General features: G+C 44.9%; 1 protein-coding gene across 1 annotated transcript in view; it reads right to left on the bottom strand.

The window, feature by feature from the left end:
- The window catches only part of DBNDD2 (dysbindin domain containing 2), a 36,166-nt gene extending 19,139 nt beyond the window's left edge, over positions 1-17,027 (bottom strand). The window contains exon 1 of the mRNA XM_083447143.1: positions 16,394-17,027. Within this exon, the coding sequence (XP_083303269.1) occupies positions 16,394-16,436 (43 nt within the window). The 5' untranslated portion in view covers positions 16,437-17,027. The remainder of the gene's footprint in view (positions 1-16,393) is intronic.
- Positions 17,028-18,521: the final 1,494 nt, after the last annotated feature.

Below are 18,521 nucleotides of genomic sequence, written 5' to 3'. Positions count from 1 at the left end.
GATATATTTTGGTCATGCACACAATGCACACACAATTTAATGCACATGTTGTGGGCTTACTGCAACTGAAATTAAATCTCCGGTCTTATTTCATAATTGTGCAATTCTGTATCAGCTCACATTGCATTCGGGCCCATTGCTCCGTGTCTGCTCCTCCTCTTCCTTGTTCCTAGCACACACACACACACACAAACACCAAGGAAATGCGCCAGGAAGCCAGGCCACAGAAAGGGTCAGGCGTCCAGACAAAGAGAGACGGGACTGATGGGTACTGTGTCAGTACATGCCAGAGCTCGCACAGAATGTCTTATGTTAGCATCGGAGAGACGTGTCAGGATTGATTCCCCGGGGTAAATTAACAAACCTGCTGATAAATTCCCTGATGAGATTTCATTAGCCATCTGGGCAGCCGGCCACTAACACTGAAATGCCATTATGTAACTTGCACAGATAGCCAGCAGGCGAGATGAGCAGCTGGTGATGGGTCCTGACCACCCCATGACTACAGGGAGGGTCAGAGACAGTGTCTTGTTCACCACTTCCCTTCCTCCTTTTATCTGGCGATGTTTACTATTCTGTCCATTTATGGATGGGAGGAAAAAGGTCTGTATGCACACTTTTCCTTCTTATTTGCTAAGGCTGCGTACACACTGCACATTTAAAGTATACCCCACCAAAGAATACCGGGAACCGACACTGGCTAAAGAGGCTGGGAAATATAGCTCTGCGATAGGGAAACTACAGTTCCCAGGATTCTTGCTGGCCAGGGGGAATGTGCTTTAAATAGATGGTGTGCAAGCAGGCTAAGACAGGAGCAGAAGAGAAGAGAACGTACCATTCTCCCTTTTCCCCTGTGACTGATGGTCTCACCATCTCTCACACACTGCTGAGATTGCCTCACTGGGATGGCATGTTCGCCAAGACTGCTAGGCATCCACACACAATGCTGCCCCTGTGTGCTACAAGCTGTCTTTAAGGAGGGGAGGGGAAAGAGAAATACCTGCCCCTGCTGCTGGGGTCTCTTTCCCATGGCAACCAGCCAATGGGGGCCTGAGCGCATTCACAGCTGGGAGAATGCAGCCCCACTCCCCCCGCCATCCCTGTCCCCGAAACGCCGACCTCCCAACCCGGCTGCCACCGAGACCATCAAATGGGCAACAGGGCTCCCTACTGCCTGCTTAATCCTTCCGGCTCTCATGGTTCATTCATTACACAGCGAAGACGGGGCCTGAATGCAAGTGTGGGGACCAAAGGGAAGGGAGAAAGAGACCTGGGGTTTTCCCTCCTAATTCCTCTATTCAGTGTACATGCAGGGAAGATTTTGGGCAAACGGGAAGAAGTTGGAAGCAGGTGGGTTGGCCGCGCCATCAGTGGCTTCACATGTTCTCAAGGGAATAAGAGGAGAAAGCCGCCTTGGATGCCTGAGTCATAGGAAGATGGGCTACAAAACGGCAACTCTTTTAATAAATCAAAGGAAGGAAGCCTCCTGCCATGTCTTCCTCCTCGGTGCCACACAGATCATATTATAATTTACAAGACTGTGTTTTTAGTGCGCTCTTTCTCTCAGGCAGGAGTTGGGAAACTTTTTCAGAGCAAGGGCCACATTCCCTCCTGGGCAAGCTTCTGAGGGCCACCTGCCAGTGGTGGATGGAGCCAGAGATGAGAACGAGTGGAGCAACCAAAGGAAATTTTACATTTTGTGCAGCAGGCTAGTTTCTACATCCACTCAAGTGCTCCCTTATTCTTCATCTGGGCAAGCAAGTAGTATTATCAGACTTCAGGGACACATTCCAGTCAGGCAAAAATGCTTGGGGTACAAAGCAGCGCCAGTCAAGGGTGTGGCCACAAAGAGGTCTAGAAGGCCATATTTCGGCCCTGGACTGGAGCTTCCTCACTCCTGATCTCAGGATCTCGGGGTGGTGTATATGGTATTCACTGCGTTTTCATCTTCACAGCAGCTTTGTGGGGATGGTGCCTAGCCCAGGGTCACCCTGTGAGCTCCATGGATGTTGGGGAGTTAATGGTCCAGTTCTTCCTGATCCTAATTCAACACAGGAACCACATAAGAAGAGGCTGGAAGGCCTTCTATCGGGTTGGACCAGCCCAAGACAGTTTGCTGCCTGAGGCAAAGAGCAAGTTGGTGTCCCCTTCCATTCCGTAGAGAGAAGCTGAGTGGATTGGCAGACAGAACTTACTTCAAAACTGGTAACAGGACAGTGCTGTCCATAGTATCTTGGGCAGTGGATTAGCTTGGAAGGCCCAAGGCAGGCAATGAAACCTCGCCACATATCCATACACTACCGGAGGCAGCCTCCTCACTCTACCTAATGGTAGGGCCGGTCCCACAATAAAGGAAGAAGGTAGCAGATTTCCTGCATCAGCAGGTGGTTGAAATAATATTATATCTGAGGTTGCTTATAACTCTTACAATTCACTGGTCTCCCTTCTGCCCCCCCCAAACTCCAGTGTTTGGGAACTGACCTCTACAGCAATTATGGGGCTTATGACCACAAATATCCATTTCAGTAACCCTAATGGGGCGCTGACCCACACACTTGCCCACCTCTCAAGTCAGCACCTGATTTAAGGTGGTTTCCCAGAACAGGACACCAAGCCATGGGGGTGCAAAATTGAGAAGATCTATTTTGGGGCGCCAAATTTTGGCCTTGCATGGAGCATCATATTACAAAAGATTACCAAAGTCAACTCCTGCCGTTGCCCTGAATGTTTGCCTGCATATTACTACTGAGATGTCCAAAATGGTGTCCTCTTTCCGCTACATGGTGTGCTTCCCATTTTGAAATACCCTGGCATATGGAATCCCTGGCTGTTTTGAGTTAATAATTGTGGCCCGCAGACAGCATTTCAGCCTGGGAACTCCACTGGAAGGAGAGCTGGAGCTGAACTTGAGGACTCAAGTCCCGTTTTAGACATGGATTTGCTTGGGCATGTTGTGCAAGTTGCTTATCTCATGGCTTCCCACCTGTAAAGTGGAAATAAGAGTGACCTACCAGGAATGACATGAGGATGTGCAAGATAAGAGATTGCAAAGGAAGCTGGCGTACCACAGGGGGTTAAGAACATGAATTAGGAGTCACTCTGGTTCAAATCTCAGTCAAGCCATGAGCTGCTACAGGCTGTCAGAATAACTTGGATAATGTAAGGCACTTTAAATACCTGAAAAGAGACACAGCAATTCTACTTGGTCTGAGAAAGTGCTCTGCGCTTTTAAAAGTGCTACGTGCAGATAAGAGTACTGCAAGCCCAGTTCTGAGCACCACAATTTAAGAAGGATATAGACAATCTGGAACGTGTGCAGAGGAGGGCGACCAAGATGATCAAAGGTCTGAAAACCAAGCCTTATGAGGAGATGAGTATGTTTAACCTGGAGAAGAGGAGACTGAGAGGAGATATCATAGCCACCTTGCAATATCTAAAGGGCTGTCACATGGAAGGTGGAGCAAGCTTCTTTTCTCCTGCTCTGGAGGAAAGGAGTCAAATTAATGGCTTCAAGTTACAAGAAAAGAGATTCCGACTAAACCTCAGGAAGAACTTTCTGACAGTAAGAGCTATTTGACTGTGGAACAGTCTCCCTTGGTAGGCTGTGGGCTCTCCTTCAGTGAAGATTTTTAAGCAGAGGTTGGATGGTCATTTGTCTTGCATGCTTTAGCTGAGATTCCTGCATTGCTGGGGGTTGGACTAGGTGAGCCTTGAGGTATCTTCCAACTCTGTGGTTCTAAGTGCCCTGCTGAATCAGATGAAACGTTCAGATCTAGTCCACATTCCTGTTTCCTACAGAGGCCAACCAGGCGTCAACTGAAGGCCTACAGGCAGCAGGCATGAAATCAACAGCCCTCCCATGCTGTTTCCCCCGATACCTGGTATTTAGTGGCTGATTCCTTCTGAAGAAGGAAGCACTAGATGGTTAACGGTAAAGAGACCCCTGACCCTTAGGTCCAGTCGTGGCTGACTCTGGGGTTGCAGCGTTCATCTCGCTTTATTGGCTGAGGGAGCCGGCGTACAGCTTCTGGGTCATGTGGCCAGCATGACTAAGCCGCTTCTGGCGAAGCAGAGCAGCGCACGGAAACACCATTTACCTTCCCGCCAGACCTATTTATCTACTTGCACTTTAATGTGCTTTCAAACTGCTGGGTTGGCAGGAGCAGGGAGCAAGTCCTAGGCTCTGTGGTTTACCCACAGCACCACCCGCGTCCCACTAGATGGTTATTGTGGCTAAATAATGAAAAGCACAGAACTTACAGCAAAACCTTCTCTATGTCGTCTCAGAAAGCAATGGATGTAGGAGATGCTGCCAGACAGTGGATAGAATCTACATGGAAGTATTGGGAACAGAGGATGGGGTGGACCCAAGAGTTCTGGAGAATGCAGGCAATGCCCTATTCTGGCCAAGAGAGTTGGCAGGAGTGTCTGGTTGCATTTCTGCTGGGAGTGGTGGCATTTGTCATTATCCCTTGTCCTGCTGGATCCTGAATACAAAACGCCCTCTATGCATCAGGCAATGCAAATGAAAGAATGGGATGGAGGGGGAGGATTGTTAATGTAGGCATAAATCCAAGAAAAGATGGGGGGGGGGAGGCTTTTCTTCATTTCCAGGCTCTTTGGTGTCCACGAAAAGCTCCCAACTGCTTAAAATGGCAAATAACTCGGAATAGAGCTGGGGCCTAAGGAACAGCTACAACCACATTTGCAAGATTGAAGAACAGCGGTGTAACTCTTTGGGTCCAACAAAGGCCACAGATTCTGGGGTTGGGATGGGAGATGCAAACCACATTTGGATTTCTAACCCATGGTTCATGGGCTGCCCACCCGGCCACAATGTAAAACAAAATGCTTGCATGTGTGAGAAAGAGACTGTTTTCCCAGACTCTATTACGGTTGCCATCGCAACCCTTTGCCCTTCTTTTTTTATTATGCTCATAATTGTTCACAGTCAACACACATGGTGCCGAATTTTGCTTCCTCAAGTTTCTAGATCTCGTAGTTCAAGCATGGAAGACAAATGGGAAATGTTCAGATAGGAAGGTTCAAAAACCAAAAGGAACTAAGCAGCCCCCAAAACGTTGAAGGGACCCCGTAAGGGGCTCCGGATCGCGGAGGGGGTAGCGGCGCTGTGGGTCGTTGCGCAAACAGCGAAGTGAAGCCGCGTTGCTGTTGCCGGTCAGCGCTGTCCTTTCTTCCTGCAACTTTTCTGAATTTTGGAAACTACAACCCGTGAGTAAATTTGGACATTGAAAACTTTCTGAAACTTTTGTCAACTTTCTGAAACTTTTTGAGAACTTTCTGAAACTTTTAAAACTTTTTTAAAAAAAGTTGAAATTTGGCTGAAAACGGAGTGAGGATAAGCAGGAAGCCCATCTCCCGCTATACTGAACTTTAAGCAAAGAGCAGGAGGAGTGGAGACAAAAAGTTATGCGTTAACTAAATGCTGGCACCCTGTTAAAGCAGTTTTCTGAGTGAAAGACTTTGAGCTATTGACTTTTGCTGGTCATATTGGGAGTGCATTGATACTCTTCTTCTGTGGAACCAGTGGATTACAAAATAAATAAGAATCTCTGGTGCTGGAGCTGCCTGGAAGAGCACCAGTTTGCAACTTTGGATACATTGAATTCAGGTTTTGAAACATTCTGAGTTGGAACTGGATACTTTGAAACTGTTGCAGTCAAGGCACTGTAAGAAACACTGTTTTGCTTTAAGTTTTACTCTGCTAAAAATAATACATTGTGGAGGCGATGGACATGGATTTAAATTTACAAGTTTAACTTGGATTTGATCTTTTCCCTGAAGACGTACTAAGCTCCCTCTAGAGGATTTTGGATTTACAGCAGTGACTTTGTCCTACTTTCCCTTTCCCGGCCTCTGTTTGACTGTTGTATCTGGGACTCTGCTTTCTCATGGGAACAACTTGGATTGACCTTGGATTACAGATAACTTTGGAATGAGTGGCGCAAGGAGAAGAGGAAGGACTAAACAAACAACTCTAACTTTATCTGCAGCCTCACAGCGCAGATCTTCTGTGCCGGCCTTGCCTTCCACTTTGCCTCCAGACATAGAGGCGGCCTCCCTAATACAGGCAGGGGAGGGAGAGACAGAGGAGCTGCACCTGGGAGATATGGCTTCAGGGACAAGTAGCTCTGTCTTGGAGAAAATTTTGGAGAAACTGGAGGCTCTGGACAAGAAGGCTGATTTGCATACAGCTAAAATTGAACAGAACACAGAAAGTTTGAATAAGCTGACTGGACAAGTTGCACGGAATGCCCAGTCTATTGGAGAATTAAAGGAGGCTGTAGGTGAAAATCGTAAACTGGCTGAAGATACTAGTCAAAGACTGGAAGAACTTGAGAAAGAAGTAAGACCACTCAGCAAACAAGTTGGAGAACATCAGATTTACTTTTCGATGACAGAACTGCGAAACAGGGAGACCAACTTGAGGATACGGTCAATACCAGAGGTGGAAGAAGATAATTTTATTGAATTTCTAACTAAGGAATTTGCCAAGTTTTGGAAGTTAGAGGAAAAAGACTTCAAAATCGTATCTGCTTTCAGGCTTGGCAGAGTCAGAAGGACAGAGAAGCCCAGAGATTGTTTGATAACACTGAGATCAAAGGAGGAAAGGGACAAGATTTTGGGCCTGCACTACGAAAAGTCACTAGACATTTTGGGCAAGAGAATTGAAATCTACAAGGACATTCCTAAGCAGTTGCTGGACCTTAGATCTAACTACACGGAATTGGCAAGACTGTTGAGAAGCAACGCAATTATCTTCAGGTGGGAGTTCCCACAAGGATTATCCTTTACCTACAGAGGGAGAAAGATCAAAATCAAAACAGTGGAAGATAGAGACAAGTTTTTGGGAGCACACGGAGAAGACCTCCACAAAGGACTTGGATTGCCAGCGCCAGAACTTCCAGGGGAGCCCGCCCCCTCGGATCCTCAAGGACCGGAGAACAAGGTACCACCCCAGAAAGAATAACCAGACCTATCCAGGATGTCTCTGCAGCTTTTGAGCTGGAACATAAATGGCTGTAACAGTCCCGAAAAAAGGTCTAAAATTTTTCATATTTTAAAAAAGGAACAATTGGACATTATATGCTTACAAGAAACACATGTGATTAGGCTCCATAGAAAGGTGTTAATAAATAAAAGGCTTGGTCAAGAATTTATATCATCGGATACAGTTAAAAAGAGAGGTGTGGTGATCTATGCAAAAGAGAGCCTTTCACCAAAATTTCTCTTTAAAGATGAAAGTGGAAGAATCCTCGCAATAGAAGTACAGTATCAAGGAGAAAAAATTTTGATATTAGGAATTTATGCTCCAAATGAAGGAAAATCGGATTTTTATAAGAAGTTGCACGAGACCATGCTGGATTATCTGGATTACAACAACGTCATCATGATGGGGGACATGAACGGGGTAGTATCAACAAATATGGATAAGTCACAGAACCAGAACATTACTAAAGAGGGAAGACTACCTAAGACCTTTTTTGAAATGACTGACAATATGGACTGGGTTGACATCTGGAGAGTTAGAAACCCCTTGGGAAGAGAAGGAACATTCTTTTCTGAAGCTCAACTGACTTGGACACGAATCGACCAAATATGGATAACTAGAAGTCTGGCACCTAAGGTGAGGAAGGTGAAAATCTGCCCTAAAACATGCTCCGACCATAACGCCTTGAGAATGGATATGACATTGATCCCAACCGGCTCCTTTAGATGGAAGATGAATGATGGCCTGTTTAGAGACCAAAGAATTGTAAAGAAGGCCCAAAAAACTTTAAAGGACTATTTTGAGATTAACTTGAACACTACGGTGGAAAAAAGAACTATCTGGGATGCAAGTAAAGCTGTGATGAGAGGGTTCTTGATTCAACAGAATTCTTTAAAGAAAAGACTGCAAAATGAAAAGAAAGATAAAATTCTGGAAAGTATCAAAGAGTTGGAGAAGAAGTTAAGATCTAACCCGAAGTCCCAACCGATTCTGAGAGAAATTAAACTCTATCAGGCACAATATTCCAAACTGATAAATCAGGAAATAGAATGGAAGATTAAAACAATGAAACAAAAAACTTTTGAATCGGCAAATAAATGTGGGAAACTGCTAGCCTGGCAGCTGAAAAGGAGACAAAGATTAAATACAGTAACAAACTTAGAGGTTGAAGGAAGGAACATTCAGAACCCGGGAGAGATTAGAAAGTGCTTCCAGAGGTATTTTAAAAAGCTATACACTCAAGGGCCACAAGATGAAATAGAGATTACACAATTTTTGGAGAGAAATGGATTAGCAAAGCTGTCAGAAGAAAATAGAACAATTTTGAATGGCAAAATAACACGACAAGAGATTGAACAGGCCATCCAGAGTCTGAAACAGGGCAAATCACCAGGGCCAGATGGACTGACCTCTAACTACTATAAGACATTGAAGGATTATTTGATACAACCTTTGTTGGAGGTCAGTAATGAAATAATGGAGGGGAAGAAGGCGCCTGAATCGTGGAAAGAAGCATTTATCACATTGATTCCAAAGTCAGAAACTGAAAAGACACAACTCAAGAACTACCGTCCCATCTCCCTTTTAAATGTGGATTACAAAATATTTGCAGATGTTTTGGCACGAAGATTTAAGAAAGTTTTAAGTGAGATAATCCATAAAGACCAGGCAGGCTTTCTCCCGGGCAGACATATGTTTACTAACACAAGGAACATCATAGACATATTGGAACTTTTACAAACAAACATAAACACTAAAGCAGTTTTAATTTTTATAGACGCGGAGAAAGCCTTCGACAACATATCTTGGAAATTTATGAAGGGGAATTTAAAAGAAATGGGAGTGGGACGGGGGTTTGAAAACGGGATTGAGGCAATATATTCAGAACAAAAGGCTAAACTGATAGTTAACAATGTGGTTACAGAAGAGTTTAAAATTGAAAAAGGTACACGACAAGGCTGCCCGATTTCCCCATTACTGTTTATTTCGGTTCTGGAAGTGCTCCTGAATATGATTAGGGGGGACAGGTTGGTGGAAGGGATTCAGGTCGGAGCGAAACAATATAAACTTAAAGCTTTTGCAGATGACCTAGTTCTGACATTACAGGAGCCGGAGTCTAGTTTGAAAAGAGTACTACAACTGATTCAAAACTTTGGTCGAGTGGCAGGATTTAAGTTAAACAAGCAAAAAACTAAAGTTTTGGGGAAAAACCTGACAGATACTGAGTTGGAACAGCTTCAGAAAGAGACAGAACTAAATGTGGTTAAAAAAGTTAAATACCTAGGGGTAAACATAACAGCAAAAAATCTGAGTTTATTTAAAGATAATTATGAAAAATGTTGGTCAGAGATTAAGAGAGACTTGGATAGTTGGTCAAGACTAAAACTTTCTTTGTTGGGCCGAATAGCTGCCATCAAGATGAATGTATTGCCAAAAATGTTATTTTTGTTTCAGACACTGCAGATTGTAGACAAGACAGAGTGCTTCCGGAAGTGGCAGAAAGATATTTCTAAATTTGTCTGGCAGGGCAAAAAGCCCAGAATCAAATTTAAAATATTAACAGATGCGAAAGAAAGAGGGGGCTTTGCCCTGCCAGATTTAAAGTTGTATTATGAAGCTGCAGCTTTCTGCTGGTTAAAAGATTGGTTACTTCTTGAAGATACGGATGTCTTGGATTTGGAAGGTTTTAATAACGCGTTTGGATGGCATGCATATTTATGGTATGATAAAGCTAAGATAAATAAGGCCTTCAAGAACCATATTGTCAGAAAATCAGTTTTTAATGTCTGGACAAAATATAAAGACTTACTGGAGAATAAAACTCCGAGGTGGCTGTCACCCCTGGAGGCTAAGGCTCGGAAAAGAGCCAATATGGAGGCCAACTGGCCAAAATATTGGGAGATAATAGAAAAGGATGGTGACAACTGGAAATTGCAGAGTTTAGAAAAGATGAGAGACAAAGTGCGAGACTGGTTACAATATGCTCAGATTAAAGAAGTGTTTAAAAATGACAAAAAGCTAGGATTCCAAGTGGAAAAGTCAAAGTTAGAAACTGAACTGTTAGAACCTAAGACTAAGGTACTTTCAAGAATGTATAACTTGCTGCTGAAATGGAACACACATGACGAAATGGTAAAATCAACAATGATAAAATGGGCGCAGGACATTGGGTATAATATTATGTTTGAAGATTGGGAAAGGTTGTGGACCTCTGGGCTGAACTTCACTGCATGTAATGCGTTGAAGGAAAATGTGATGAAAATGATGTATAGATGGTACATGACCCCTGTTAAACTGGCTAAAATATACCATTCGTCTGATAGCAAATGTTGGAAATGTAAGGAAAATGAAGGAACATTTTTTCACCTCTGGTGGACCTGCCCTAGAGTGAAGGCCTTTTGGGAGAAGATATATAATGAATTAAAAAAGGTGTTTAAATACACCTTTACTAAGAAACCAGAGGCCTTTCTCCTGGGTATTGTAGGCCAGAGTGTGTTAAAAAAGGACAGAACATTCTTTATGTACGCAACAACAGCAGCAAGAATATTAATTGCCAAGAATTGGAAAACTCAGGAGCTACCCACTGTGGAAGAATGGCAGATGCAACTGATGGACTATATGCAATTAGCCGAGATGACCGGCAGAATTCGAGACCAGGGAGAAGAAAGGATGGAAGAAGACTGGAGGGAATTTAAGATTTATTTACAAAAATATTGTAATTTGGCTGAGTGTTGAATTGGATGCCAGTGCAGATAATTGTCTACCATTAAATTAGATTTAAGGCTGAATTATATGTCAAACCAAATTAAGATTATTAATTAAGATGAGTTAAATGATAATTTGTTTGAAATAAATTTAATAATGATGTAAGTGTATGCGGGAGGTGTGGGGGAGTCCCATGTAATAATTGAGAGATGTTAAATGGACAATGATAAGTTGTGCTTATCTAATATATGCTTTATTTGAAAACTTCAATAAATATATATTAAAAAAAAAACAAAAACCAAAAGGAACTAGTGTAGGGGACCTTTTCCCTTCATGCAGGGTTAAATCTGAACCAGGGTTCAAACCCCAGACTCTGGTTCAAAAACAGCACTCATAGCTGCCATACAATTTGCCAGAATGGTTTCTATACAGCACCTGCCCACAGCATCTGGGCATGTACAAAATACCTACCAGCCAGCCTTTGCATATCTAGGACTGAGAAGGGTAAATATTTGCAGATTAAAGGCAACAGCTTCTAAATTATGTTTGAGCCCTACCCGTCTCATTTTGCAAATAAGGACTACCTGAACAACTTTTCTTCCTACTTCCTTCTTCCTCCAGGCCCCTGGAGAGCTGTATGCTCACATATGATCTGGTTTTAACACATTTACAACACACCTTTGAAAAATATTCCCTCCTCCTGACCTGACAGCGGACATGCATTCCAAAGATGTCAATTTAGCAAGCAGGATTTTAAAAATGCAAATAGCATCAGCCGAGAGCTGGTAATTATGGGGGTGGCAGAAGGCATGGTAGAAATGTAACCCTTCTATCCCTTGCTACAGTTCTGATAAAAAATTATCATCTGCAGCTGAGATTTTCTTTGCAGGGAGGAAGCTACTGGCACCAATGTAAATTAGCAGCATCAAAAATATCCTTGCCAGGTTGCACCTCATGAGACTGCAATAGTGGATCTAGTAACCATGCATTGCTACATTTCAGGTATTTAAAGGACCTTGCATAAATTAATCTTTACAACAACTATGCAAGTAGATTAGCACTGTTATTCACATATTGCAGATGGAAAGTGAAGTTCAGCAATGGTGACTTGCTTAAAGAACCCACCGAGTTCATGGCTGAAGTGAAATCTGGGTTTTTCAGCTTACATGCTTAGCGCTTCCACTACACTAATGCTCAGAGTTTAAGATCTCTGTCTTCTCTAAAACATTTTTTTTTCATTGTCCTATATTGAAATATTTTTGGCAGAAGGTAACTGAAACTATCAGCAGAACTGTACGGAATAATCTTACGTTTACAGTGTAAAATATCCTTTTGAATTATATATCCAGCACGTGGAACCTCGCAAAAGGACAAGATGAGTGGCCTCTCACCACAGCAAAAAGACTCATATTGATGAATTGGAAAAATAAAAATGTAGCTCCCTTCTACATTTGTATTGAAGACTTAAACAAACTCACAACATATTAACAACTTGCATATTATCACAGACTTGCCATGGACAAATTCAATGATATTTGGAATCCATCCTTACAAATACTGTAGAAGGTTAAGATCTGGTGAATTACAATAAAAACTTTGTAAAGTATACAGTTTGGGTTTTCCCTCCCCCCCCCCTTTGCTTTGTCTTCTACACAGGTGCTGTTTCTCGTCTTCTTTTACTCTCTTTTACTTACCATGTTTAGTGCATGGTACCATGTTTTCTAACTTTCAATAAAGATGTCTTTTTTAAAAAAATAAATAAATCTGTCTTCCAGGAACATGAAAGGGATATTCTGTGTAGTTCTGCCAAACAACTAGTTTCATCAGCAGCTGGGCCAAGAAGCGCATGTAATATATAAATTGTGCACATTTATTTTGCATGATTTATTCTTCTTTTGCTGGTCAAAAGACAACTGCAAAGAGCTGTACCAGCATCTTGCTCACATCCACTTCAGGCTTTTGAGATCCCCCAAGGCATTGCACAAGCACTTTCAAGTTTATATTTGAAACCTAAGGGGCTAGAAGCTTGTTTTAAAAATAATAAGGAAACTGGGCTGCTTTGAATTTGGTAAATTCTGCATTCCATACCAGGTTTGACACTCATAAATTATGATTACAGAACACACACAGCCATGAATATTCCACAAAAATATACTACAATATATTCCAGAAACTATGTAGTTCAGAGATCATGTGTCATCTAGAGGAGCATCCTATATTGCTCCAGCCAGGTTTATTCAACCTGCTCAACTGCAGTAGTTATTTTCACCAACGGTTCATGAGTTTATGCATCACTGGGGTCTGTCTGGTTCTGCATTTGTAGAGCAGCTGGAGAGGGCAGTTCCTCTGAGAATATGCAGAATGCCTTGCCCTCGTTGCACATAACCACTTGTGCTTGAGATTAAACATCAAGGTTTTTCTCACCAAAGGGTGTGGCTTCCATCCAAGTTTAAGTTCAGACACCATTCTTTCCCTAAAGACTGTATTTGGGCTACTGGTTTAATCCGCATTAAGGCTGTTCCTATGGCCTGTGTGAGACCTTTCAAGAGAACCGCAAGATTCAGGAAATCTCTCCCACAGGGGAACTCGTCTGAAACCTTCTTTTGATCAGTAGCCAAGCCCCAAAGTATCCTTTACAAACTGCTCAGGGAAGGTAAACAGCAATTAGGTTGAACTTAGGTGGAAATGATGGTGGTGATGATGACTTCATTCAGTCTGGATAAGGAATTAGGCAGAAGCTGTCACAGTTTGTTGTCCTTGGTGCTTGGAGAGCCTGTTGTCCTCCCGTCATCCCCTCTAATGCTCTCATGGTTTTATCCTACTCGTCGTTCTATATAAAGCAACTCCTGGCCCTGTAAATAGCAGGGTCTTATGATGTATTCTCTGCTGGAGAGGGATCTGTGGGGATATTTTTAGCTTTGAGACTTGAGGGATTTGGGGATTGGTTGGTCTAGCTTTTTATTATGAATTTGTGACAGAGAGAAAAGTCATGGGTTGCCACCTCCTCGCCCCCATTCTCTTCCTCTCAGCCCTCTGTCTATCTGTGCCAAAAGCCGCTGCCTTCCCTCCCTCCTCCCTCCTACAATTCTTCCCACAGTGGTTTGAATTATTTTATGCTTTTGCTGCAGTATCATATCCCAGAGGAAGGCTGGGTGGAGCGTTTATACAAGAGCCTTTGATGGATTCTGGCTGGGCCTCTGGTTTCAGGCCAACTCATCTTCAAATACTCTTATCTCTACGCTGTTCCCAAGTTCCCCTTCTCCTCGTCCCCATGAAGCAGAAGACTGTTTAGGAAGTCCACAACCTCTCTTGCACAGCTACGGTTCTCCAGGAACGACATAAGCAGTAGATCCCTCAGCGTCAATGTTATGGCTCTTTGTAGCCTATCCTTCAAGGAATAGGCCTTCAGCCTGGACCGGAAGAGATGCCCGATAACCCATCTCAGAAAAACATCAGTCCTGCTGACAAACGATGGCTGTGCATATACACAAGCGCACACCAAAGAATAATTCCAGTAGCACCGTCACTCAGTGTGATGTTAAATACGTCATTGCATTTAATCTGCAGTCTCTTCTCCTATTTTTTAAAAAATCTGATGGAGCAGCAGAATGTACTCTATGTGCAGGGATACACTGGGAGGCGGCAGAGTGCTGAGCTTGCCTGTGCATGAAATGACGTGAAGATGGGCACTGCGTGGCAAAGGAAGCTGGCAGCGCACAACGCGAAGTGTGTGGGGGAGTCGTGCGACTGTGTCAGAACTGGCGAGTGGGCTGCGGGGATGGCGGGTGACGTATTTCACAAGGGAAAGTGTCAAGCGGGGCAAATGAGGAAGGATGCAGCCCACCTGGCATCTTTTTGCGGGGGTGGCAAACATCTTGCTATTGTAGTAAGCAATGGAATCGGTACCCTGGCAACAGCTGCTGGAGCAGCTTTCCCCAACGTAGTGCCCTCTGGATGCTTTGGATAGCACATCCCATCACCTCCAGCCTGGGCCACTTGGGGCTGATGGGAGCTGTAGTCCGAGACACATAAAGCACCATGTTGGGGGTGGCTGTGGCACATCCTTTACAGCTTAACATGCATGGAGGATAACAGTCATTGTGTCATGATGGATATAGGCTGGAAATCAGAGGGAACATGAATATGGAATGCCAGTGCTAACAAACAACAGTGCAATGCCACTGTTGCGCTCACGGCTTGCCTGTGGATTTCCCATTGGAAAATCCCACTGTGGGCAGCAGAAATTGGACTAGGTATGCCCTGCACAGATCCAGAGGAGCTCTCATGTTCACTAAAGAAAAATGCTGATGGGCATGTGGGGCCCAGAGGGATTATGACCTCTAGAGGAATGCTCAGTCATATTACAGCAGGGTGCATGCCCTAAGCCCTTACCTTTGGCCTCCTTAGGTGCTGTTTTTGAGAGGGCTATTGGGGGATGTGTGATTTGGTTATAATGCAAGCATTCACTTGGAAGCAAGCCCCCCCTCCACCACCACAGGAACCTTGCAAATCAGCATGCTTAGGAGCATATAGTTTGGGCTTCCTAACCCCCCCCCCCCCAAGGATGAGTAAGAATATTTAAAACAAAACCAAATGAAGTGAAGAGGACAAATAAGAAGACCCTGCTGGATCAGATCAAGAACCCATCTAGTTCCATGTCCCGTTCCCCACGGTGGTAACAGTAAGCCCTAGTGGTGAGAGGGATCTACAGTTCGTGGCTTGCAGACCCAAATATAAACCTATGCTCTCCCTGCCTATCAGAGCTACATTTTCTCCCTTCCTGGAACAAAACATCTAGTAGGAACATGAGGGAGAGAGAGAGAAAGAATGATTGCCAAGAAATGACCAAACACATCCATTTTAGCCATAAATACAGCGCAAGCACACATCGAGGCTCCTTTAAGGCTTGCAGGGGAGGCTCTGCCAAGGTGTATTTTCAGAATGCTAACGAGGAAGGGACAGAAGGCCAAGGTTGACAAGTGGTCTGCTCATAAGGTGGAAGCCACAAGATTGTGTATGTGTGTGTGAAATGAGAGAGACAACAACCGCAGGCAGGCTTGTCAGCTCAACTTGTGAAAGGAATGCCGTGGGCTGCTGTTTGCATGATATACAATACTAATGGGTGACTACAATTACAAGACAATGGCTAGGATGCCTCCCAGCTGTTGATCATTACAAAGAGGTGTCAATCCTCTGAGCTGTGCCCAGAGCAGCCCTACAGAATTGACATCTATCTCCAAGCTGATGAGCCGGCGTTTCCAACAGCAAAGCCGTGGGGGGCATGGGTTTGTCCAGCGAGCTACTGCTCTCGGTAGCAGTAAACCCCTTGTTTTGCTTTCAGTGTACCTGGAGAGAAGGGCTTCTAACTGGCCACTGAGCCATGGGCTGCCGCTGTTCAACCCTGCATGTCTATAGCCTGGAACAATTCGCAGAGACGGGTAGAATGATGCCCGACGCCTCCCTCGCTGCGCCTGACAAGCGCCTGTGCCTCTCAGCTCAGACAACGGCAGCGCGGAAAAGCTTCAGCCCATTTCACAGAAACGCCTGATAAAAGTTTGGGATGGGAAGGCAAGAGGGGCGCTGCTTCGCCTTCCCTTCCACCCCCGCCCCGTCCCACCTTTCTCCCCATGCACCCACCAGCTCCTGCCTCCCTAATTCAGCAAATCCCAGACTTACAGGGCAGCCTCCTGCCGTGGCTGTGAGCTTCAGGTCCTGACATCGCCTTCAGAGAGGATGACAGCCCAAGCAGTGAATCAGCCTCTGTCCCGGGGATCCCCCTGAACCGCCCCTCGCAGCAGGTCAGAGGCGAGGTCCTTCCGCAGCTCTCAGCAGTCTTCTCATCTTCCCAAGGAGTGGTCCAACTCAGGGGCTGCTCTGGCCGCCAGAGGAACTCACGCTGCCTGCCTGCCTGTCTCCCTTCCAGCTCTGGCTTGGGAAGGGCTGGCTGGGACTTCAGGCAGAGCGTACCAAGTGGTTTATCAGCGAGGGGGGGGGAGGCGCAGCTCTCAAAGGGGCTTTCCCCCACCTCCCTACGCTGCCTGTACCATTGGCAAGATCAGAAGCGAGGGGGAAGAGGCAGGGAGGAGGAGGAGGAGGAGGTGGGTGTTTTGGTTTCACTGCTGGCGGCTGAGTCTGCCGCAGAAATCCCCTAAGTAAGAACATCCGAGCACCCACTCCCTGCGACTTGAAAAGGCTCGGCTCCGCGGCAGCAGAAAGGCAGCAGCGAAAGGGAAACCACGATTCACGCAAACGAGGCGAGCTGGCGGCAGGCAGGCCGATGGGGGAGAAGCAGGAGCCATTAGAGAATTGGGGTCTTAGTGGAGGTGTTTATTAACTGTCAGTCCCTGACGACAATGCCCACCCCGGCAAACCGAAGTTGTGGTTCTGCCAGCGTGATGTTCTTTGCAAGGGCGGTCGCTCAGGGGTAGAGTATTTGCATTGCATGCAGAAGGCTTCAGGTTCCATCTCCTGCATCTAAAGGAGGAACTGAGAAAGATCCATGAGTGGAATCCTGGAGAACTGCTGCCAGCCCGTGTAGACAGTACTAAGCTAGATGGCCCAGCGGTTTGACTCAGTGCAATGCATCTTCCACTGTGAGCCTTCACCCTGCGCCTATGAGTGAATAGCATTGGTTCACACTATTCCTAGGTATACCACAGTTTATGGACAGGGAACCTGTGGCCCTCAAGATTTTGCTGGTCTGCAACTCCCAATATCCCTGACAATTGACCATACTGGCTGGGGCTGATGAGAAAACGACATGTTTCCCCATCTCTGCCACAATACCTTGCTATGCCCCTTGTTCAAATTACATTTTAAGACACACACACACACACACACACACACACACACAAACCCTTTGCTTAACAGGACAGCTTTCCCTCTGAAAGTCAGCCTAAATTTGCACCTGTACATATAAATTGGGATATGCACGTTATGCAAATTTGCATTTCAATGACCTAGCAGCACACATGAGTTATGATTTAGGCTGTCTCACATTTATTGGGTGACCGCAGGGGAGAGGGGAGGTATTCACTTTCTACCTTCACACCCCATTGCAGAGGGAATTCGAGCATGTAGGGCAGGCGCCACATTGTAAGTGGAAAATCAAGGTCTGTCCTCTTGCCTGAGGATGATATCGGTAAAGAATGCTTAGTGCTTCTTAAAACACATGGGGCATGTGATGATAGATACGTGATGGTTCTAAGCAGCTAATAGCCTTGGGAGTCCATTTTTATATAACCGCCTATTTTGTGTCTTTCCTACCTGTTCTAGAAATCCTATTCCTAAGCTACATTTGTTACAAACCACCTCAGTCATATTATTGACTGGTCTGAAGAAGTTCTTCCCACCATGCCTAATTTACAGGATTCTGCACCACAAGATGTGCTTATGGCCACCAGCTTTGATCACTTTCAAAGCAGATCAGACACATTAATGGACTGTAAGCCTTTCAATTGGTATTAGTGATTATGACTATTATATGGGCTCCCTTTTTTGAGCGCATTAAGCCGCTGAATGCCAGTCGCTGGGGTGGGGGACAACAGCTGGAGAGGGCTGCTGCCTCTGTGATCCACTGGTAGGCTACCAAGAGGCATTTGATTGGCCACTGAGGGAAACAGGATTCTAGGCTTGGTGGGCTGTTGACATGGCAGAGCTCTTCTTATGTACTTATCCCTGTTTGGGATCTGTGCCTTGCGGCCCAATCCTGAACTCCATCCACTCAAAGTTATGGAGGACCAGCATGGTATTGTACAGGGATATACACAATTCACGCTTCCTTGAAATTGTGTTAGTTTTTCAA

Source organism: Podarcis tiliguerta, assembly GCF_965153285.1.
Source record: "Podarcis tiliguerta genome assembly, chromosome: 6".
NCBI lineage: Eukaryota > Metazoa > Chordata > Lepidosauria > Squamata > Lacertidae > Podarcis > Podarcis tiliguerta.
This window is presented reverse-complemented; position numbering and strand designations above follow the sequence as displayed.